The following is a 24,751-nucleotide window of genomic DNA, read 5'->3' as shown; positions in this document are numbered from 1 at the left end:
TGTACGCCCAGCTGCAATAGATTATAAATAACAGCATAGTGCCAGTTTGACCATGCAACTGATTTTAATCATCTGCAGGACATTTCATCTCTCTAGTGTTTTCTTTTCAATGACAGAGCTATGATTTCACAAAGAATTTCAAGAAAATTGACCAAAATGATTAAGAATGGGCACAAGGGTTAAACAAAAAAAGTAACAAAGGTCTAAACATTCTCCCAAGCAAATACAAGGTATGTCTGGTTAATAAACATGGAAGCAAAAAAAAAAAAAAAAAAAAAAAAAAAAAAAAAAACACCACAAAACAAAATACGTATTTTCTTTAGCCAGTAGGCTCTACATTTACTATGAAAACCAATTTTTAGTTGTGTTTAGAGTGGACTTCCCAAAAAAATGTTTAAATTGTGGCAGAAAAAAAAGTTACAGCAGCTTTTATTGTTAATGTGAAGTATCAGTTTTTTTGCGGCCCGATAAAAAACTCACATTACTTAGCGTAGAACGTGATCAGTATTTTGAAATTTTTTAGGAATAATTTTCAGTTCTATTCGCTCAACAGGCTCAGTGCTGGACATCAATATGTACAGTAAGTTTGACTTTTTTTTGTCACCACGAGGTAGCGCTACACGTATAACAGATTTTCACAGTTGCCTATTTTTCCTGGTGAACAGGAGCTTGATGAACTACATCGTTCATCGGGCTCGTCGCTGTACAGTGCATAAAAAACGTTAAAAGTGAGTGGTTTTTTTTGTCACCACCTGGCAGCGCTATTATGTATTACTTAATATACCCAAATGTGAGTCTTCTGGGCCTGGATAGAAAGGCTCTGCACTGTAAATCAAAATATTTAAAAACGTTTATGTTTTTTTGTTTCCACCAGTGTGCAGGAGTGGTCAAAGAGTTTTCGTGCATTCTAAAGTATTTTGGGGGAAAAACGAATCATCATCATGATTTCTACAAATCACGAGAAGAATAAGAATAAGAATGACAAGAAGAAGAAGAAAAAGAAGAAGAAGAAGAAGTAAGAAGCTGGATAGATGATAATAATGCAATTTTTAAAGCAGTAGAGGTTTCTACTGTTTTACACAACAAGTTGCTGCATGAGCCCGTGTTACTGAAATTTTTTACCTTTGTTTTAGGATGAAGAAATAACACTGCATCATGGTTGACACTGATCATGCAGGGAGAGGGACATTCACGCTGGCTAACTTTCTTGGCCAAATAAATGTTAGAGCCAAACAGACATTGGTCACTGAGAATCACTGCCAAAGCAAACAAACTTAATTTCAAATAGTGTCATTTAGAATTTTTTGAGAGGAGAAGAAACTTGCTACTCACCAATAAATTTTATTTTGGCATCCAATGGACTGAGGGTCTTCATGTCTTCTATCTTGTTTAAACATAAAGAGTGGATCTCATCCATCCCTGTGTTTTGCCTCTCTTGAGCAGGCAAGTAGTTCTGTACTTCCATCCTAATGGAGAATACATTAAAAACATCAGCAATGTACAGTATGCACAGCTAAATGTGAGTCTCCGTATCAACCAGATAGGCATTTGTTGCAAGGCTTTTGGCATCCCCCTGTCACGACGGGGCATGGCGGTTTGAGGAGGTGCGGGATGTGGGAAAGGCGGAAACAATAAAAATGCAGGGCTGACTGGGGTAGGCTCGAGTAAGGCGATTTAATAACACAGGCAGGGTTGAAAGAATCGAAAAATACAAAGTGCAAACCAAAACGTTGAACTGAAGCTGACTGGGGGCGACAAGGAACGGGGGGGGCGACAAGGAACGGGGGGCAGCACGGGAAGGAGGGCAACGCGAGGCAAGACGGCGAGGGGAAGACGTACAAAGACCCGACAAGGAATGAGGCAAAACACTGGGGCTTAAATACTAACAGCACTAATGAAAACGCGAGACACCTGGGAACAAGGGGCGGGGTAGCTGACAGGAGGACACACACGGGCGACAGGTGAGGTTGATTAAAGTAATGACACGCGGGGGAAAACACAGTGAACCTATAACTAAAACCAAATGACTCAAAACCCACAACAAAACACAGACAGATCATGACAAAAACACAGTGAACTTATAACTAAAACTAAACAACTCAAAACCCACAACAAAACACAGACAGATCATGACCCCCCCCCCCCCCCCCCCCCACTGGTGCAGTTTAATAGCAGTATTCTTAACAAGGGGAAACCACCATTGTACAAGCTTGAAAAACACACAAGGGAATGCAGCAATGGCCTCACGATATAATATATATATATATATATATATATATATATATATATATATATATATATATATATATATATATATATATATATATATATATATATATATATAAAGTGAGGCCATTGCTGCATGCCCTTGTGTGTTTTTCAAGCTTGTACAATGGTGGTTTCCCCTTGTTAATAATACTGCTATTAAACTGCACCTGTTCGAATGGTTGACACCATTCGAAATGTCCATATCTCGGAAACTACTTGATGGATCTTGATGAAACTAAATACAGTTAATGTTGAAGGTCATACGTTTTATTGGTAAAATTTTCAAAGAAAAGTACAAATATTTGTTGGTTCTATGACAGATTTTCATAAATGTTCAATATGAGCGCCGCCTGTGACTCGTTGCACACGTTGATGGCCGTCCTGGCGATTTAGGTATGTATAAGCAGCCCTTTGTTAAAATTTATGGTGCCAAGTCCTAATTTGTTTTGTAGTTGGCGCCTTCTTTGCAAAATTTGTGAAGAAAGAAGAAGCTGCTGCACTGTCTTCGGTGACTGATTCCAAGCATACTCTAACATGCAAAATGCCATTTCTTTTGAAGTGAACGGCATTTCTTAACCTGAAAAGATAGAACTGCCAAACATTACACGCAAAAACATTAAATGTTTCTACACAAGCTGTAAAAATTTGAGGTCATTCCAACAAAAGCTTGACAGTCCAAAATTTGTTCTATGGATGGATGGACAGGCATTTCTAGTACCGCTTTACAGATAAAAGAAAAGTAATTTAAACCTGCTTTACCTGTTTTGAAACTTGAAGTTGTTTATGCCAAACTCATATACTTTGTTTCATTTACCTCAATAATTGGTGCACAGTCTAAGTTAGGAGTGTCCAAACTTTGTCCTCAAGGGCTGCTATTTCTTCAAAAAATCAATATTTTTCATAAATATAGAAAAGTGTTGGTGTTAAGAAGTTTCTGATTATACTTAACGATTTTGTGTTTGAATTGTTCTGTTATTACTATTTACGTCTGGACATGTTTCTCCTGTGGTCATGTGATCTTCCTAGCAACCGCCTAGCAACCAATCACAAGTTGTGTTTCATTCCTCCACTACCAATCAGGACTCTGTTTACACTATCATAGGTTGTTTTGCTCTTTCACCGGTCAGTCGGCAGGTATCGTTGTAACGGACAGTCATTTTTTCTGCTTTCAATCATTCTGTGGATTATCTCATTCCTTTCATTATTATTCGTGCGTCCATGAGAATGTAAGTACAGTTTGAATATGTTGTCTGTTCGTGGTTTTGGATACATGTTATACATGGATACATACGTTTGCACTGCTTCACTTTGTCCATTAATGTCTAAGTTGTTATTGCATCTAAGTTTGGTATAATTGCTAAAGGCAAATATACCGTAATTTTCATACTTCACTTTTAGTATTCACGTTAAAGTTTCATCCACAAAATGGGCATATTTGTCGCCTGTTTGCCGTGTGTGCCGATGTGATTCTTACTCCGTAAGGGAGTGACGTCACCGCCCACTCAAATCTATTCGGCTCCATTAACCCTTTCCTACCTAACGCACATTTTGGAACGATTGGGTTGAATTCATTCTTCCTATCATTGTACGGTATGTTTGCCTGTGTTGTTTATGTTATTCTAAGCTAATATAGAGTAATGTGAGCATATGATGTAACATATTGTACAATGTCAGTTATGTTAGTTATCAATGTTTAGTGAATGTTCTCTGCTCTCCTTTGCAGAGACCACACACACACACACACACACACAATCAAACACACAGAACACACAAACACACATACACACCCACACACACACACCAACCCAGATAAATAAATAGAACATTATATACAATTAAAGAGTGGCATGAGAGTGTGCATCGTCTTTATGTTCTGGCCGGACAACCTGATAAGATTGAGGATCCTCTGAATCAGTCAAGTACAGTCCTTTCAAGGAGGTCACAAGTTTGGGCGCTATTCCGACACCTCCATTACAGTTGGAAAAGAGTGGAGTGCCCTCTCCAGGACTGAGGGAAGGGTGGAATTGGAGATCGGCAGCCATGTATGCACTTGAGCGTATCTAAGTGACAATAAAGTGTATGTCATTTGATCTTGGTGCAGCGTCTGCTGTGTTGCGGACGCGGGACCGGTCTGTTGTGGTGAAAAAAGAGCTGAGCCGAGAGGCGAAGCTCTCGATTTACTGGTTGATCTACGTTCCAGCAGACCTCACCTATGGTCACAAACTGTGGGTCGTGACCGAAAGAATGAGATCCCGGATGCAAGTGGCTGAAATTAGTTTCCTCCACAGAGTGTCCAGGCTCTCTCTTACAGATAGGGTGGGAAGCTTGGTCAAATGGGAGGGGCTCAGCAGCGTCAACCTCTGCGTTGAGAGGAGCCAGTTGAGGTGATTAGGGCATCAGGTTAGAATGCCTCCTGGACGGCTCCCTGGTGAGGTGTTCTGGGCATGTCCCACAGGGAGGGGGCCCAGGGAACAACCCAGAACATGCTGAAGAGGCTATGTCTCTCAGCTGGCCTGGGAAACTCTGGGGATCCTCCTGGAGGACCTGGACGAAGTGGACGGGAAGAGGGCAGTCTGGGCTTCCCTTCTCAGGCTGCTACTCCCGCAACGTGACCCCGGAATACAGCAGTAGAAGGATAGATGGATAGATAGAAAATATATTGTACCGTATTTTGCATTTTCTCTTGTTTTTCATTAATTTACCCCTCATTTCCCTCTGTTTTTCCTGGAAAATGTATGTTAAATGTTTGGGTTAGGGTTTCTTGGGAAGTTTGTAGGAAAAAAAAAGAGAGAAATAAAAATAAACAAAAAGATAAACACTTACTCTGAGGGTTGTGTTTTCAGTCCCTGGGAGAGGTGCTGTAGGACTGACAGTTCTGCAATCTGCTTGATTGATGAGGGGCTGTTTGACGCATCATTGAGCTGGAGAAGCCCATTCAAGTAGTCACCCTTGAGCTACAGAAAGCAGTTGGGAAAGGGAGAGTGGGAGAAAGTGGAGGTGAGAGAGGAATGTTTCATTTCACATCATTGGGGTGAAAGCTGGGTCTTCTAGCAATGCTGGTCTAGCCAAAAGAAAAACAGTGACCATGGTAACGATCTTGACATCATAAAAAGATCGGAGAAAGGACAGACACCGACAGACAATGTTGAAGACTTTTAGGGTTTAATCATCGGTCGACCGTGGTGACCATTATTAAGGTCGAACCCTGAATTTTAGCGCACATGAAAGGTTCTGTCACTATGGGGGATACAGTGATCATGAAGCAACGTTGAGAGGTCAGTAGAACCTGCAAATGCTTCCTCAGCATTCTTCTTTTTCCATCTACCTCTCAGCAGTAATGGTATCGTATCTCATTTTTACAATTTTTTTAAGTACAGTATTTTAGTTTTTTCTACGAAGTGTTTTGATTTCAACTTTAACGGTGTAATCAGACTTATGGTGCAATTCATGCGTGTGCTTGGTATTAGTTTGTAACTCCAGGTTTTCCTATATTTATGATTATTTAACTCCAAATGTCAATTTAGACATGTTTTGGGCCATAGATCTAGAAAAACACTAAAAAAACACTTGGAGGCTAAAAAAGTACTATTGATTATCAAAAGATGTAGTGGTTCAAAGCAGTACCATGTGTTAATTCCTAGACCGCTCACAATGGAATTTATTTGATGGCAAAGTTTGACTGTAGGACCGTCACTGACACCCCGGGATTATTGTAAACAGGGGCACAATGAAGACAACTTCCTAGATAAGCAAAGTTTTGTTCTTCGCTTCAAATATGGAGAAATCCAAAGAACAACTTGTTTTCCTGACAATTTTAGTATCTTGCCAAAATCCTGAAAATCCCATAACATTGTTCGTATCTTGAAGCCAATCTCATTCATTACTCATATTCACCAAATTCAGAACGTTTTTAAAAGCCCCAAACTCTTAAATATTTCCATTTTCACCTTGAGTTTCACTTTTTTTTTTTTTTGACCAAATCAAATCATTCAAGTGTCAACATGTCAACTCATTCCAGGCCATTGTTCATGCCATTCAACATCATTCCACATAATTAAATTTTGATTTAGTCTTTAGGTCTTCACACACAGTTTCTCCAGAAATTCAATTTTCCCGTTAGTAAAAATAATATCTAATATCTATCACTGGGATAAGAAGCACAAATCCATTTTCTGTCATTCAATCATAAGACTTCATTGCACCTAAACATGGATTGCACTAATTGCTCTATTGGTGATTATAATAACTAACAGAAGAAACAATAGACGAGGAGGAGAGAATGTTGTGTCAGTTACTACTCTGGGATGAGAAAGACAGAAGAATTAATCTGAGAGTCTTCTTTTTAAAAGACCAACCAAAGAGCACAGGCCAACACGCACTTTGAATTTGGTTAGACTGTGCTCATATCGCAACAAAGCAACAGAGGAAATTCGACAGGGAGCAAGTGTCACAAGAACATCAGGTATGTTTTAATGTGTAGTTGACAAAATTTTAGTGTGTCATTTTTTGAATGATTCAACAAGATTGTCTAAGATATATTCTGGAATATTATGGAACGATAGTTGTGTTTGGCATTGATTGGGGGGTAAGCGTCGAATGGTGTTTAAGGTGGATTAAAATAAGTAACAAAATCAATAGGTCTCATGCAAAATGCAATATTCATTTGCATTAATGCATTAACATGAAGCCCCACAGCTATTAAGATGGAACAGTTAATACATGTACAAATGAGTTTTCATCGTATCTTTTAATCCAGGTGCATTTTGTGGCCTGGAATTTACAGAAGTTTAATATGCCACTTAAGACTCCTTAACTACATTTCAGATGTTCCAGATTTTCCTGTTTTATTTATTTATTTATTTAATAATTCCTTCTCACTTATCCCCAAGTTGATCTGAAAAAAAAGGCCCAAAACATGATGCTTGTTTCACATTAAAATTTTTAATTTGTTGCCATTGACTACTATGGATAGAGAGGAAGAGAAAAGTGGCAGAATTACCTGTTGATAGTGAAAGTCCACATACATATCATTGTTGAAACACAGAGGGGTTCGCCACATCACTCTTCTTAATGACAAGATGATGCCGCCATTATCCAGCAAAAAGTCCATCACATACTCACTGGAATGAAGGGGGCGCACCATTCCATCTAAAAGTAAGAGTGCCATATTCATCTCTTCAAAATTTGTGACTTTATCCATTTTATAGCAGATACCAAAGAGGGGAAAAAAAGCCCCCATGTCCTTTTTACCAATTGAATTGCATAAAAAAAAATATATATATATATATATATATATATATATATATATATATATATATATATATATATAAATTATATATATAAAATTATATATATATATATATATATATATATATATATATATATATATATATATATATATATATATATATATATATACAGTGGGCCCCCGGGTTACGAACTTAATCCGTTCAGCGGCTACGCTCGTATCTCGAATTGCTCGTATAGCGGGCAATCCAGACCCATGTTAATTCGTGAATGCGTGCAACGCGCGCAGAAGCCTTAGGTAAAATCATCACGCTGTATACATATATTAATATTAAGTGACATAATCTACTGTACAGTTGCATTAAATAACAAATACAAAGGAATAATGACTTTTACCTTTGGTAAGACGTGACTTGTGCTGAGATAAGCAGAGATGAGCAGAGATGAATGCTCGAAGTCAATACGGTAAATCAGATATGCTATTGGTCTTACAGTGTCAAAGTAACTTTTTCAGTCAGGGTTTTCTCTACTTCCTTCCATCCCAACCAGCTGTGCCATCAAGCTAGATAAAGGCGTTCGGCCAATAGCATATCGGCACTTCTGTGATTGACGTGTGACGCCGGCCAATAGCATCTCCGTGAGTGAGACCGGGTGACCTTAATCGACCAATAGCATATTGGCGTCTCCTTGACTGACTGATAATTATTCGCACTTTTTTTTTAAACGGTTGGAATGTATTGACATCTTATTGATAAACACATTTAAACCTGTGACGATTTTTTGTCCTGCAATCGGCACACTTAATTTCATGTCAGCTGTTTTTCCCGACGTGAATTGAGCTGGGTGGAGGCGGAGGGGAGGTTGTGTGTGTTGTATTTACTAGGCACCACACTTTTGGCTTGTACGAGCGTCAGTTCACCGTTGGTTACAACTCACAGAATTGCAAGATTGGCGCTGTCCCCAAAGCATGTCGGGAGATCGCCGACTAACATGACATGCAGTTTTGTCAAACAATCATTATATGGCACTGTAATAACAGCCGTAACAAGGTGCAGAGATTAACCTCTTGAGTTAATACGGAAATGCATATAGGCTATTGGTCTTACAGTGTTACAGTAACTCTTTCAGTCATGGTGCAAATCACGGAGATACTAAAACATCATCCTCTTATTTCTTCCTTTACCGCTGCTAGTAATTTTAGAAGCTATGTCTAACAGATAAAGTTTGCAAAGTCTTCAAAACATTCCGTTTTTCACTCATTTTGTCTACTTCCTTCCATCCTGTCCCATCAAGCTAGATAAAGGCGTTCGGCCAATAGCATATCGGCATTTCTGTGATTGACGTGTGACGCCGGCCAATAGCATCTCCGTGAGTGAGACCGGGTGACCTTAATCGACCAATAGCATATTGGCGTCTCCTTGACTGACTGATAATTATTCGCACTTTTTTTTAAACGGTTGGAATGTATTGACAATTAATTAAAAAAAAACACACATTTAAACCAATGACAATTCTTTGTCCTGCAATCGGCACATTTAATTTCATGTCAGCTGTTTTTCCCTTTAGCTGTACAAACACTACACTTAAATGGTAATATATTTAGACACCGTGAGTGAGACAGTCAGTGTGAGATTGTAAGACCAATAGCGTTCACGTTACCGCCATAAGTACCTGTTGATGATTGTAGATGACGCAACTGCTGAATATGTTGACGCAGTTAGGCGAGAACATTTCTACATACTCAATGACTGGTTTGTCGGAATGCTCGCAAGACGAGAGGTTTGCTCGTAAGCGGAGGACAAAAATCTCCCTGATCCACGCTCGTAAGGCGAATTGTTCGCAAATCAGGATGCTCGTAAGCCGGGGGCTGACTGTATATATATATATATATATATATATATATATATATATATATATATATATATATATACTAATCTTAATCGGCTCTTACACTCTGCACAGATTGTAATCTTTTACTATGTCCTCAGTTGTAAGGCACTTTGGATAAAAGTGTTTGCTAAATGTAAGTGTAATTTAGTGTCCGACCATCACTACTGAAAGTCTTTCAAGCTATGAAGCAGTAGTGGCCAGTTTGGCCTGAGACATGTTAAATAAATAAACAGGCTGAATGTGCACAGCAGAGCCTGTTTTAATTGTCAGGCAGTATGAATAATAAACAGTAGTATGTCAATATAAAATGCCATATTTACCTTGCTGTCGGTTGGCAAAGACAGAGAATTCTTTCAATTCGGAGAGATTAGAGATACTCATTTCTTTGCAGAGTTTGCTTACCACTTCTGCTGCCACCTTTGAGACAAAGAACACAAATAAGTATTTTTCCCTCTCCCCAGCCACTTCGTCCAGCCCCTCCAGGAGAACACAAAAATGTTCCCATGCAAGTCAAGAGACAAGGTCTCTCCGGCATGTCTTGGGTTGTCCCTGTGGCCTCCATCTGGCGGAACATGCTATGAAAACATCAGGAGGCATCCAGTAGGCATTCTAATCAGGTGGCTGTGCCACCTCAACTGGCTCTTCTCAATGTGGAGGAGTGTCCATATATTATCTGGTAGGGTAAGATTTATTCTGAAACACTGCCTGACCTTCTCACCATGTGTGGCTTTGTGTATTACTTTTCGTCATACTTGATCCCATCTTGATACATTATATTAGGGTGATTAGTTTTGCTTTATCAACAAAAATGTTAATTTGGACTGAGATGTCCATTTTGGAATTTTGACCAAAAAGACCCTCTTACTTCCTCTGCTTTTATTTTCCACCAGCCAAAAAGTTCAAATTGCAATTAAAGTGTCTGAAAACACCGAATTAATAGACAATGCAAATTGTTGCTGAGGAGTATTTATGAAAAATTCTGATGGAAGAAAGTAATACCTACAGTGAAACTATTTATCTTTATTGGAAATTCCACTTTTCCTGGCAGTTGGATAGAAATGACCTGTAAGGATTTGCCAGCCTGAAAAAAAACAACAGAACATTCATAAAACACAGCTGCATATAAGAAAATAGGTATACCCCACCAATCTTTTATTTGCATAGCACTCCAGTGTCTAAACAGCGGTAGCTATACTTGCCATGATGGCCTCCAGCTCAATTTGGGAAGTGATGTTACGACGACCACCAAAATTCAAAGATCGCTGAAGATGATCCAGACACACAGATGCAGGGTCTGAAGGCAAATAGAATTGCAAGAACCGAAAAATATTAAATTTCATTATTTTGGTAATTAAATAAAATCTACTAGTGTTGCACCTGAATGTGTTTAATCAATGGCAATCCCCAGGCCCATCAACAGTCACACTGCATACACATACATACGCAATGCATACTTGAAGGGAAAAAAAACAAACAAACACAAAAAACACAAACGCACATCATCTATAAACAACCTGCTTCCCCAAATGATAAACTGATGATGATATCTCCTATAAAAACATCAAAGAATTTTATGAGATTGCCAGCGATGGTTCCTTCAGAGTATACTGTATATCTGTAGACTAAATGGTAGTGAGTGTTAACCTTAAATGATAACGCTAGTATGCTAATACTAATCGCAACTACCAACAGTCCATAGGCAAATATTTGGGGTGTCTAATAATTCAAATGCGTAAAAGAAAATAAACTACAAATAATTAAATTAATTCACTTCAATTCACATTTAACTTTAGTAAAATAATTTAAAACATTTTTTTATGAGGGGAGATGCATGAGATGCACTCAATTATTCAATGGAAAAATTGATAGAGTAATTGATATAAAAAAACATTCAACAATGACAGTCCTGCATACATGTCTTGTTTAGCAGACTGAAGCGCTCCCTCCACTTTTGCTTAAGTGTGATACATACAATGTGAAGATGACTTTGTGAAGACGACTCGTTCAAGTGTTGCTAGCACTCTGCAAAAGCTGTAATTTTAGACATGTAGGCGCAAATAAATTCAGCAATGGATTTATTTGATGGTAATATGTGCCCTCGGGTACCAAAAGGGAAATAGGGTTTTATGCTAAGCCTTTTTAGGTGGTGGGTCTGGCCCTGTAGATTAGCTCCTGTTGAGCTGATACCAATCACAACCCCGGTCAATGAGATTTTTCTTTAGCGGTCGATATTTTTTTATGTACTGTATGTGGTGAGCTGTAATGAGATTATCTGAGCACCTCACATACAATACAAAAGTCCTTGCATATGGCAGGCCTTGCATCACAACTGGGAGATGACCATTTTTAAGTTTAAAAGAGTTAGTGTGTTTTATATTTTTTGCTCCAAAAATTAAAATATTATTATATTAAACAAGTAGGATGAATTCATTGCCAACACACACGGTGGGTGTGTCAGAGGTCAACACGGGAGAGTATGAATGTATGAAAAGTGCTCAATACCCAGGCATGAAAAAAGGCACGTAGGCATGAAAGGAAGAATATGTACGAATGCCCTAAAAGAAAACATCGTCTCACTTTTATTTGATATAAAAGAATAGGCTTTCGTGAGTAATGTTGTACTGTACCTCGATATTGGTGTTCATGGTCCGTAGCGATGTTGTGCAGGTGTTGTGTAACATAGGGCTTTAGATTATCAGAACAAGGGAAGAACCCAGCAATCAGGTTGAGTAGTCGCCAGCCTAGATTGCAGCTGGATCTGTGTAAACATACATGTAGGTCAGTGTTTTGTTTTGTTTTGTTTTCTCAATTGAAAATGCATTTTATAAATAGGCATTTGTCCAGATGAAAAGATTTAAGGAAGTGAAATGTTGAGTGGAGTCGGTTTGAAGAAATGGAAACGTGGTGGAGCCTTGGTGGTTGTTCAAATATCAATAGGGTAAATGAACAAGATTCTCTTTACTTGCAAAGTGAAATTGGTGGAAATGGTTTCAGTCTCAGAGAGATTTATTTGTTTACAATATGTTCAACATGGTAGCAAGAGGTATTGTATGAAGTGCCATGATCATGACCCAAATTTGCACAAAAGTGCCCAAAGTCATTCCAAAGAACACATTTTAGTTTTTCTCTTACAAATTTTGTACAAATTTGTACAAATTTTGCACATTTGTTAGTATCATTCCTCTACAGTAAACTGTGTAACTTGGTCATTTTCACATTTTTCTGGGAATTTTCTTTCATATTTCCTGCATTTGACCAAACTTGTCATGTTTGTTAGAACTTTTTTGCAAAGGTATTCAAAGGGCCACTAAAGTGTGACTACCACTTGGTTTGTAATCCCTAACTTACAAACCTCTTCCCCTGCCTCTTCTCCCTCTTCATCACCTGTTTCCTGCGCCAGCATGTTCAGTGCAGGCGGCACTAATAACAGCGCTCTCATTTCTAGGAATGCTTTGGATCATTTTATCGAGGTCAAACATGTGGGACATATCCACTAACAACACTGAACATCACACTTCCGATTTCAAGCTTTAGACCAGAGGTGGCCAACCAATGGCTCCAGAGCCACGTGTGGCTCTTTCATCCTTCTGTTTTGGCTCCAGTGACTTTGCAAAAATAAATAAGAGTATTTTATTAAAATTAAGTTTTAGTTTAGTTTAGTTTGGTTAAATGTTTCGAATATTTTTAGCACACAATATGTCACATGATGCCGCTGATGTGCAACAGGCATTCAGGCATACTTCACATGTCTGGCAGATCACATTTATTTAGCGCACTAGCAGGGCGCACTAGCAGGGTGGGAAAAAAAAACAAAAACATATATATATATATATATATATATATATATATATATATATATATATATATATATATATATAATTTATTTATTTATTTATTCATTTTTCACCCTGCTAGTGCGCCCTGCTAGTGCGCTAAATAAATGTGATCTGCCAGACATGTGAAGTATGCCTGAATGCCTGTTGCACATCGGCGGCACCATGTGACATATTGTGTGCTAAAAATATTCGAAACATTTAGTTTTAATGCTACAAGTTTTAAAATGTTTTAAATGTATTTTTAAATGACCAAACTAAAATAAAACTTAATTTTAACAAAATACTCTTATTTATTTTTGCAAAGTCACTGGAGCCATAACAGAAGGATGAAAGAGCCACACGTGGCTCTGAAGCCATTGGTTGGCCACCTCTGGTCTCTTCAAGAGTGGATTAAGACTGCAAATTCAACTACATATGCAAGTTTTGTGGCTGCTCAGAAAATATTCAAGCATGGAAAGCCATTTAGAGATGGAGATTACCTCAAAGAAACATTTGTTAAGATTTCAGAACATCTTCATTACATTTTCTCGGACTTCAGAAACAAAGATGACATTTTACAGAAAATAAAAGAAAACTGTGAAAACCATCCAAGACAGAACTTTGAAGATGGCAGAAAACGTTACCAGGCAGCAGATTGAAGATATCAATTTAGGCTCGGGGTACGCAATTGCCTTTGATGCATACTCTAATGACATTGAACAAACAGTGCTATTCTGCCGATAAGTAAATGCTGCTGGGCCACATGAGGAAATTATTGATTTAATATTGCTACAAGGCCAAACACAGGGGGAGGACATATAAATATAACAGTGAAATATAAATACACAACTATATATTGTTAAGTGAAATAGCCTTTTTTAAAAAAAAAAAAATAATAATAATTCAGGAAGAAAGGTGACCGCACACACACAAAGGAACACAGAAGCAGACTGCACATCTTTTTTGTTTGCATAGTGGTGGATAATATTTGGATACGTTCTGATTTTTATCTCCTGAATGAGAGGAGGACAGGTGACTGCATTGTGTTTGTATTTTTCCATCAGTGCATTTTGAATAAGTTTGGATTTTTATTTCTTAAATACAAGGATTCAAATAGACCCGGGATATTTTGTTTGAAATTCAGCATCAGCCAGGTGTAAAATTATTTTTGTTACACGCAGAACTAACATTTTGTGTTCTCTGGAGCAGTTTGTTAATTTCACAAACATAACATAGTATTGATTTTTGTACAGAGTATATATGTTTTATACAAATGATGACAAAATGGTAAATAAGTGTACATGTTAAAAAAAATAAACTTACTTGATATGGTTGTTGGTGGTTTGCTTGACAACCTGACAGTAGATTTCATCTCGCAGCAGTTCTCTTTCCTTCCCTTGCTGGGAAAAAATGGAAAGAATAAATCGCTATGTATTATTCAAAGTCCATTTATTGTGAAGGTACACTTGTTTGAGCACTAACCAACAAGATGTGCCTCAGACATTCTGCTTGGTTGGTATTTTTTTTTACTTCCGCATCGCCCATGAACTGCATCACATCTTTAAAGAAGTCATGGTCATTAGAAAATAAACTACATGTTTTATTTAAAATAGCATTGAATCATGATTGTACCGGTACTTACTCCTAAAGCATTGAACTGCTAAGTCATTGCTCTCAAGATCATTGTAGAGAATTAGAGACTCTTGAATGGGTACCTGTAAATTCATCAAACGTGTCTATGAAAATGCTGCAAAATTGGCAATGAATTGTTATTTATGGCATTTAATTTACCTTTGAGAATTGAACTGCTTCAGAAACAGTCCTGACACTTGATTTCAAGCTTTGCTTTTCTATTCTTTGAAAAACAGAAAATCATAAACGGATAATTAAAATATACATTTCATGAGTCTAAAAATGTAACTACCTCATCACCTTGTACATACTGTACATATGCAATAAGTGAACTCCTACATCCTCCTGGTTTTGTATCCATGGATTCACCTATTTGTGTATTTTTTTTCTTGAAATATTTTTTTAAATACCCCACCTGCATCAGTTCATACATACATTGTACAACATACATTGAAAGCTTAACATTGTTTATTTTAAGATTATACAAGACATCACTTCTGATCAAACTTTAGAGTTGATGAAATCTCTATTTATATTTAACCAAAAATGCACATAATCAAAAAACAGTTACTTTTTCACCAGACCAAAAAAAAAAAAAAAACTTGATTAATTTATTTAATTTAATTGATATAAAAGGACTCCATATCGGCAGCCCTATGAGAGAAATAGAGCATGCACTGATTACTTTAATATCGTCTGTGGCGATATTTTGGTTTTCCAGTTACATTTTTTTTTTTTTAGTCTTCTTGAATCTGAGAAATTGAACACACAGTAAATTAGTGTGGCGACAGGGTAAGGGGCTCATTCCTGCATAATAAATGAAATAATTACATTAAGGTAGATGGTAAGATAACGGCCTAACACAAGTGACCTATGACCTTTCTCTTGCTTTTACTTGGCTTCCATTCTGTATAACACCCTTGATACACATAGTTTTAGTTAATTTCAGTTAGGACCCTGGGGTGCAATTCACAAAACCCAAAAGTGGCTGTGGCACCCAAACTTTGAAGGGGACTAAAAACAGTTTAAGCTATGAAGGTCAAACGTTAGATTCTTTCATTTGACATCATAAAGCACTGATAGAAAACAAAAAACAAGAAATTTGTCACTGAAGTTCTAGGGATTTGTGTCAACTATAACGGAACGATCTCTATTGTGCCTCTTTGCAGCAACATGTTTTGCATTAAGGTGAGAGTGAGTGTTAGTGTGTATCTTTTACAGTACCTAAAGAATTTCATGGCAAACTCTGCCATTGGTGACATCTGGATCTCTGTGTCTTGTGATTCCTGGACGGGCAACTTTACTGAACTCTTTGAATCCCTGTGTGGCCTCTGGGATTCTTGAAGCGAGCCCTGGATGGATTCCTGTGCCGTTCTCATGGATGAGGCATCTATAGTTGCCCTATCAATTTTTTCAATTTCCTTAGCAATGGGATCCAGAGTTTCTCTTTGTGGACTGGAAGAGTTTGCACGTTTCATGCTTTTCCATTGATCATCTCTTTGGTGCGACTGGGGAAAATAGTAGTCAAATGCAGCAGATGGCTGGGTTAAATCCTCTGGGAAAAGACCAGAGCGTCCACCCAGTGTGCCGAAAAGCCAACCTGCAGGATATAAGTTAAGAGGAAGAGTTAATTGTACGCTCAGTGGTGCCTTATTACCATAATACTTGCCTTCTTAAGATGGGCGCCCAAAAAAGTGTTAATATCAAGGGAAAGTCACACTGGTATACAAAGAAAAAATAAATTTCTCTGGCATGGAATTTAATAACAGTTTTAGACTAATTTGAGGGTGCTGAATTCAAATCTGATCTTATATTTTCTCTATCACATCACGTTTTTGCGCTATCGGTATATCCATTTTCATGAATTTCAAGAAAAAATTATCCTTCAGCTATTCGACCAGTTGCCCATAGTGAAGAAATACCTGTACCAAAATTTACTGAGCTTCCAGAAATTGATGACACATATCTCTGCTCACCTGCTTCTAGTGATGAAGAACACACTACAGATATTTTTCAGCCATGTGATGAAGATTGTGACAAACCAATTCTGTTTACTCAGTCTGCTTTGAATGATTTGGTTAGAGATCTTTATCTACCAAAAGAGTCTGCTGAACTGTTGGCTTCAAGACTGCAAGAGAATAGAATGTTGAAACCCGGCACAAGTGTCTCATTTTATCGCAACAGAGAAGCAGAACTGACTGCGTAAGTACTTCTGTTCAGATGGCCAGCTTGTCTATTGTATTGGTGTAGAAGGACTACTTCTCTTTATGGGACTTCCAGCATATGATTCAAGGGATTGGAGGCTTTTTCTTGACAGTTCCAAAAGAAGTTTAAAATGTGTTCTGTTACACAATGGAAATAAGTATGGCTCTGTACCAATAGGTCATTCTGTAAATCTTAAAGAAGAATATAAAAACATCAAGATTGTTCTAGAGAGGTTGCAATATAATGTTCACGGGTGGTTAATTTGTGTTGATTTGAAAATGGTTAACTTTCTTTTAGGTCAGCAAGAAGGGTACACAAAATACCCCTGTTTTCTGTGTTACTGTGACAGTGGAGCTACAGCAGAGCATTGGGTGAGAAATGAATGGCCTCAGCGACAGAGTTTGGCATCTGGCGATAAGAATGTCATCAATGATCCTCTAGTGGATAGGAAGAACATTGTATTTCCTCCCTTGCACATTAAACTTGGATTGATGAAGCAGTTCGTCAAAGCTCTTGATCATAGTGGAGAATGCTTCAGCTATATTTGTTCAACTTTTCCTGGTCTTAGTGAAGAGAAGAAAAAGGCTGGAATATTTGATGGACCTCAAATAAGAACACTTATGAGAGATCCATATTTTATCACATCAATGATTGAGACAGAAGAAAGAGCTTGGAATGCATTTTGTAATGTGGTGCAGAATTTTCTAGGGAATAAGAAGGCAGACAACTATGAAGAGATTGTGGAAGAGCAACTAATGAGCCTGCGAGATCTTGGTTGTAGAATGAGTATCAAGGTTCACTATTTACACAGCCATTTGGACAGTTTTTCGGAGAACCTTGGGGATATGAGCGAGGAACAAGGGGAGCGTTTTCATCAGGACATTAAAACAATGGAAGAACGGTATCAAGGCCGGTGGGACTCACATATGATGGCGGATTATTGCTGGAGCTTGATGAGAGACAACCCAGAAACTGTACATCAGAGATCAGCCAAGAAAAGAAAGTTCAAATAACTGTTATTTGCCATTGATCTGTGCACCATATATATATATATATATATATATATATATATATATATATATATATATATATTTTTTTTTTTTTTTCTATTTTCTATTTTAATTATGTCACTATATTTGATTTGCTGTACATGGACTTTGTAATCTTCGTTATTCCTTGATTAAGAACATACAAAATGAAGTACTAAAAATCACGTGTTTTTATCATGAAACCTTCGATGTATAGGCTGATGGGTAATTTTCATCAAAAATTGAAAAATTTTATAACTCAAAATCCTGATGTGATAGACAAAAACTGAGTACATATTCGTAATCAGCAGCCCAAATTTAGTTAGAATTTGTTTTTAAAACCAGAAAAATCGTGTTGACCAGTGTTATTTAATTACATCAATCAAAAAGTCAAACTTTGTTATAGTGGCAATTTAAGATCCCATGACAATAGGGTCTTTCCACAAAAGCATATTTTTCTCATGACGTAAGGCTGATAAAACTGACACGCAAGTAAATTCATGATGCAAGGAATTTTTTGTCCTATTTTCAGCCATAGATTTGACAATATGTTTCAGAGCTCAATTGTTTCTCTTTTAGCGTATGTTCAAGACATGTAAGACCAGTACAGAGTCCATATCAATGTAGATTCTCCACCAATTGGGCTGTCAATTTCCTGCTCCATCTTGCCCTCTTTGGCGAGCAAGATCCTGAGAAACATGAATCCATTGTGGCAGAATTTCATCCCCCGACCTAGAGATGGCACAGCACCCTTTTCCAGCTGAGGACCATGGTCATAGATTTGAGGTGCTGATCGTCACCCTCTCAAGTGCTATAACTATAAATCAGGAATTGCAGAGTGGTAGATGGAAAACAAGTAATAAACTAGTCCTTAATATTGCTTGACTGGAGAAAACTATATATATATATATATATATATATATATATATATATATATATATATATATATATATATATATATATATATATATATGTGTGTGTGTGTGTGCGTGCGTGCGTGTGTGTGTGTGTGTGTGTGTGCGTGCGAGAAAACTGGAAAACATGTAGCCCCCTTGAGGGCCAGAATTGCTGACCGGGTTTAACACATTGACAAAGTAATAAATACATTGATTTAGTAGAAATTCATCTCTTATACGATGTTCAAAATTTTCCCCACTGAATTTAAAGCCTTCATTTGAACTTATTTCAAAAGTGCAAAATGTGTCACAATTAAACATGAAACAAAAAAGAAAGGATGAAGAAATAATTTCTATTTTGGATCATAATGGCAAGTTGAACATATAAAGTCAACAAGGCCAGTTATAAATAGACTCAGAAAGTGACATTTCAACTGTATCTAGGGTGATCTTGATGTTTGAAGAGTTGGAGGAAAAGAAGGTTTTGTGCAATGGCAAATATCTGTAACAGTCATGCCTGAGTGATAATGCACATTTAGTGTATAGATCAGTGGTTCTCAAATGGGGGTATGGGTACTCCAGGGGAAATTTTAAATACAAAAACAAATATGAAAAAATCCTTTAAAAATAATGATTGAATTAATTGTTTCAGGAAAATAAAAATTCATTAAAGAAATTTTATGCTCAGTAGGTTATTCAATTTCATCTTTGTACAAACCCAGATTGTCCCCCATACTGGAATAGTTGGACCCAACTTGTCATATGCCACCTCCTGTTACCTGTCAAGTTAATCATTTATTTTTGTGAACACGTCTCAACAATGATCCTAAAAAAGGACACTTTAAGTTGAATTTTTTTTCTGTGCACAAATATTTATATATAATTATTTCTTTTTGAGTACAGCTCTGACAGTTTATGTTGATTATTTTTTGGGAGACAATTATTTATTAAGAATTAAGCTAATGGTTTATGTTTGTGAGCATATATCTACTGTAATCCCAAAACAGGACACTTTATGTATAATACAGTATTTCCTGTGAAAAAATAGTGATTTATAATTATTTATTTTTGAGAATAGGTCTGACACATTACCTTGTTTATTTTATGTGAGCAAATATTTATTAAAAATCAAGTTAGTGATTTATTTTTGTGAACAGATTTGTTCTGTAAACCCAAAAGAGGATGCGTCATATCTAATATTTTTCTGTGGACAAATTTTTATTTATAATTATTTATTTTTGAGAACAGGTCTGACTCTATATTAATTATTTTTTGTAGAAAAAAATTAATTATTGATTAAGTTATTTCTTTTTGTTAACAGATTTCTTTTATGATCCAAAAGATGACACTTTAGGTGGATTTTTTTTATTTTTTATGAATCAATACAAATGAAGTTTGAAAGGGTCTAACGTTGCATAAATCAGACACTGATGGCATGTTTCAAGTCTTTTTTTTTTTTTATCCCAAAAAATGCTTTGCATTGGTTAAGGGGTTACTTGGCTGTAAAGATATTTCACAGAGGGGTACATAACTGAAAAATGTTGAGAACCACTGGTATAGAGTAAATGTTCAGCTACAGAACATTTTATTATTATTTTATTATTATCTTATTATTAATATGGATCTTCGGCCCAGTATTGACTGGCCTGCAAACCTGTAGCAGAGCAATGCCTGGTGAAAATTGTAGTAAGGGGTCTTGCCTGTGCCCCAGTAGAACAGTATGCCTTGGCAATGCCTGAGCCATTGCTCAAAATTGAAAAGAAAGGCATACTTATTTTATATTTAAAACAACAATATTTCCTTATTTTTGGTTTAAACCAACCATTTTGAGTTGATTTATTTTTTTTTTTTTGGTCATAAATTGATTTTTTTTTTTTTTTTATCAACTTGATTTTGACAGTGGGCATCCCGACAAAAAGCGAACAAAGACCAGCCCCTTGCAGGTTTCAGCAATGCTTACCTGCTTGGAGTCCCTCCATTGGTAGTAACTTGATCACATCACCTTTGTTGAAACTGAGCAGGCTCTTGTCATCTGTTAAAAAGCTCTTCATGGCAACCATGTGGCCAGAATTCTGGAGAACCAAAGAGCATTCAATATGTTCAATTAAATATATGATGCAGTGTGGCAATGACCGATGCCTTTGGGCAAATGTATACTGTATGCTTCGAAGAACAGTACTTCATACCTTCATGAGCTCTTTGAGGTAAAACTGAACCATGGCGATTATTTGAGGAGCTCTGGAGGAGTGCAGCTGTATGTTTTCATTTATCAGTTCCAGTTGCACTTGGTTTGTGCCACAGAGTTTAGCTGCGAGCAGCTCTGCAAAACTTTTCAGATACAGAACCAAGCTAAATTTCTGTACTTCAAAATTCCAGTTAAAAAAAAAATGGCCATGCAAAAACAAGGCAGTGAGTATTATAGAATACTATAGTATTCTCATTCCTTTAAAATTTAATTTGACCATAAATATTAATATTGTTTTCCTATTCATTCCTTTTATCTTATGCTTTTTTCATGGTCATTGGGCTAGCTGGAGCCTATCTCAGCTGAGATTTGGTGGCAGGCAACGCCAAATCCAGGGGGTCTTCAAGTCCAGTCCTCGAAAGTCCTTATCCCTGTCCACCCTATTTTCAATGTTACCCTTCGGCCAACACACACAATTCAAATAATTAGCTGACCAGCAAGCCTTGCAGAAGCCTCAGAACGATCCTGACAAAGGCTTAAATTATATATACACTCTCTCTCTCTCTTTATATATATATATATATATATATATATATATATATATATATATATATATATATATATATATATATATATATATATATATATATATATGTATGTACACACACACACCGTATTTTCCGGAATATAAGGTACACCGGTATGTACGCTGCAACAGCAAAAATTTTACAAAAAAAACATCTTTTGCCATGGATAAGCCGCACGGGACTATAAACCGCAGGTATATGGTGGTAATATGAAACTTAAATTTTATTCATATATTTTTTTAATTGCCTACCAACTGCAACATCCTCGCTTTAACAAACTGAACATGCCTGCATATTTAGTTCCAACATTATATTTATAGAAAATGGATGGATGGATATTACCAACAGAATACTGCAGAGTTAAATAGCAGTTCAAACTCAAAATCAATACTTCGATAGCATTCTGTCTCCCGTTGTTTAATTGATACATTATTTTAGTGAACATTGCACATACCGCAAATAAATAATGTATACAATCATAAATTTATAAATACATTCATATCTACCCTATACGGTATATCAAATTTACACATCACAAACTTTTATACAAGTTCTTATTCAATTTAACGTTTTTTTTTTTTTAATCATATATTTCAAAACCTTTTTGAGCACAGCCATTGATTCACATCTTTTCAGTTGTATTTTATAATCGTTCCATAAATTGACTCCTTGAACCCACATATGCTTGTTTTTGGAGTAAATGGTAAAATGGACATTCACTTACAACGCTTTTCTACCTTTGGTACTCAAAAATCACATTTAGACCAGACAACGATGTTCTGAAAGATGTTGATTGTAATAATTGAAAGCCAAGGAATTTTGGAATTATATCGCAGATGATAGTTATCAGTTCACAATGTTTTCTCAAGGATTTTTTTTTCCAGCAGCAGAGGCAGCCATTCCAGGGAGTGCAACCCCAAACAACAGAAGTACACAAGTATAGTTCCATATCAAGCAAGTTATGTACATTGCACAAAATCATGAACATTTTCTAGCACACATTTATTTAATAAAACGTACACACAGCATGACATTTTCACCACTTTTTTTGGTTGTCGAGGAAAGCTGGCCTTGCCTTCAATCATCAATGGTTATGCCCGATGCTTTCTTAGGTGTTGCTTTGATTCCCCAGTATACATGTTTAACATGATGTATAATTTACAAGGATTTTATCAGGATTTTTATTAGGCTCCTGCAGAGCATACAAGTGAACTTATGATTTGAAACGGGGTAGTGGCGGAACTAAATATTCAAAACATGCAGGATAGTGACTCTCAAGGACCACTTTGTTTCCTGTACTCAAGAGTAGCATTTGGAAGGCTTTTTGGTATTTGAATGAGCTACTGACACTTTTAACTAAATTTGTTTCCAATTGGACAAACCAAAACTGACCAAATTCTGATCCACTAATGCCCTAACAGTGAGATACCCTCGATGAATGAAAATATCTACAGGCCTCCACCAACCATATAGAAAGGATGCACTATGCCCTGATTGCCCTTTTTACAAGAACAACCAAAATGTCCCTCCGTTGCTCAAAATGAATCTTTAAAACAAAGATATACATGTATATTTGATAGATGTTTACCTGTAGCTTCGAAATAAGCGGAGGTGTTTTGGAATGATGCCTGATGCTGCGACCATCTTCAGGAAACGAATACCTCGATGACATACACCCAAAACCAGAGCATCACCACTGTCAGACTGCAATTAGTAGATACATATCAACAAATGGGTTAGTGGTGATGGTGGTGGGGTGGGCATAAGTGGCATTCCTCAAGGATGTCTTTCCCTGATGTAACAGTAAATGCTCTGGTATCACGTATACATATATTGTTTAATTTGTTAAAATGTGTACCTGATGGAGAGCTCACATTTCTATTGTAATTCAGTTGTTTGGGAAATACATTTTCAAAGCATTATAAAACTTAACTAATATTTTGAGCATTTCATTTTTCTAAATGTTCTCTCTGATTCCCAGAGAGAACCCCATTGACCAACTCACCTGCCTCAAATCAGGGTCGTGATCCGAATTCCGTGAAGCAGGCCAATGAGCTCATTATTTGAATCAGGTGTTTTGGTGGTAGGGAAAGATCGAAAACAGGCTGGATTGTGGCTTTTGAGGACAGGACTTGGCCACCCCTGCTCTCATTATAGTTGTGCGATATGGATACAAATTAATATCCTGATACATTTTTTTTCCCACTTAAACTGGCAGTTTTCTGTTCATATTTTATATTGAACACACTATATAATGAATAAAAGGATAATTAAAAAGATAAGTAGCAACAATATATATATATATATATATATATATATATATATATATATATATATATATATATATATATATATATATATATATATATATATATATATATATATATGTACACACACTGCTCACAAAAATTAAAGGAGCATATTAAAGATAAACATTGGATCTCAATATGAAGTTGGATATCTATAAATCTACAAATAATGACAGGGAAATAAAAGCAAATGCCAGTCGGGCTCCACGGTGCTGGGTAGTGAGCACAGGGCAAACTACAGGATGTCGGGCCCTCAGGCCACCTTTATGAAGGCTGTTCCTGATTGTTTGCGTAGAGACATTCACACCAGTGGCCCTCTGGAGGTTATTCCCTAGGGCACGAGCAGTGCTCAGCCTGTTCTGCCTTGCACAAAGGAGCAGGTATCGGTCCTGCTGAGGGGTTGAGGAACTTCTACGGCCCTGTCCAGCTCTATAAGAATAACCACCAGTGTCCTGAAATCTCCTCCATGTTCTGGAGATTGTGCTGGGAGACACATTAAACCTTGCTGCAGCACGTGTGGAAGTGCCATCCTGGAGTTGGACAACCTGTGCAACTTCTGTTAAGGAAGGGCCTCATACTCTCAGTAAAGATAATTACGCAAGCCAAAATCAGCATGAGTGAAAAACCAGCCAAAAAAAATCAAGAGGGAGAAACTTGAAATGACCACTTCCTGTAAAACCAGTCCTGTT

General features: G+C 36.9%; 1 protein-coding gene and 1 long non-coding RNA gene across 3 annotated transcripts in view; one reads left to right on the top strand and one right to left on the bottom strand.

The window, feature by feature from the left end:
• The window catches only part of myo15b (myosin XVB), a 57,935-nt gene that overhangs the window by 4,088 nt on the left and 29,096 nt on the right, over positions 1-24,751 (bottom strand). For both annotated transcript variants that reach the window (XM_088439077.1, XM_088439078.1), the window contains 16 exons: positions 23,342-23,457; positions 21,168-21,309; positions 20,942-21,053; positions 16,077-16,452; positions 15,012-15,075; positions 14,863-14,935; positions 14,703-14,779; positions 14,544-14,620; positions 12,033-12,163; positions 10,605-10,699; positions 10,409-10,486; positions 9,726-9,822; positions 7,268-7,416; positions 5,092-5,222; positions 1,333-1,466; positions 1,123-1,256 (listed from right to left, as the gene is read on the bottom strand). In XM_088439077.1, the coding sequence (XP_088295203.1) occupies positions 1,123-1,256; positions 1,333-1,466; positions 5,092-5,222; positions 7,268-7,416; positions 9,726-9,822; positions 10,409-10,486; positions 10,605-10,699; positions 12,033-12,163; positions 14,544-14,620; positions 14,703-14,779; positions 14,863-14,935; positions 15,012-15,075; positions 16,077-16,452; positions 20,942-21,053; positions 21,168-21,309; positions 23,342-23,457 (1,986 nt within the window). The remainder of the gene's footprint in view (positions 1-1,122; positions 1,257-1,332; positions 1,467-5,091; positions 5,223-7,267; positions 7,417-9,725; positions 9,823-10,408; positions 10,487-10,604; positions 10,700-12,032; positions 12,164-14,543; positions 14,621-14,702; positions 14,780-14,862; positions 14,936-15,011; positions 15,076-16,076; positions 16,453-20,941; positions 21,054-21,167; positions 21,310-23,341; positions 23,458-24,751) is intronic.
• The window catches only part of LOC148409218 (uncharacterized), a 36,681-nt gene continuing 15,337 nt past the window's right edge, over positions 3,408-24,751 (top strand). The window contains exon 1 of the long non-coding RNA XR_015868296.1: positions 3,408-3,494. This is a non-coding gene — a long non-coding RNA (uncharacterized LOC148409218). The remainder of the gene's footprint in view (positions 3,495-24,751) is intronic.

The sequence above is a fragment of the Hippichthys cyanospilos genome, chromosome 17 (genome assembly GCF_059441005.1).
Source record: "Hippichthys cyanospilos isolate Australia breed blue-spotted pipefish chromosome 17, RoL_Hcya_1.0, whole genome shotgun sequence".
NCBI classification, from domain to species: Eukaryota; Metazoa; Chordata; class Actinopteri; order Syngnathiformes; family Syngnathidae; genus Hippichthys; species Hippichthys cyanospilos.
The sequence above is the reverse complement of the archived record's forward strand: the minus strand, read 5'-3'. Positions and strand labels throughout refer to the sequence as shown.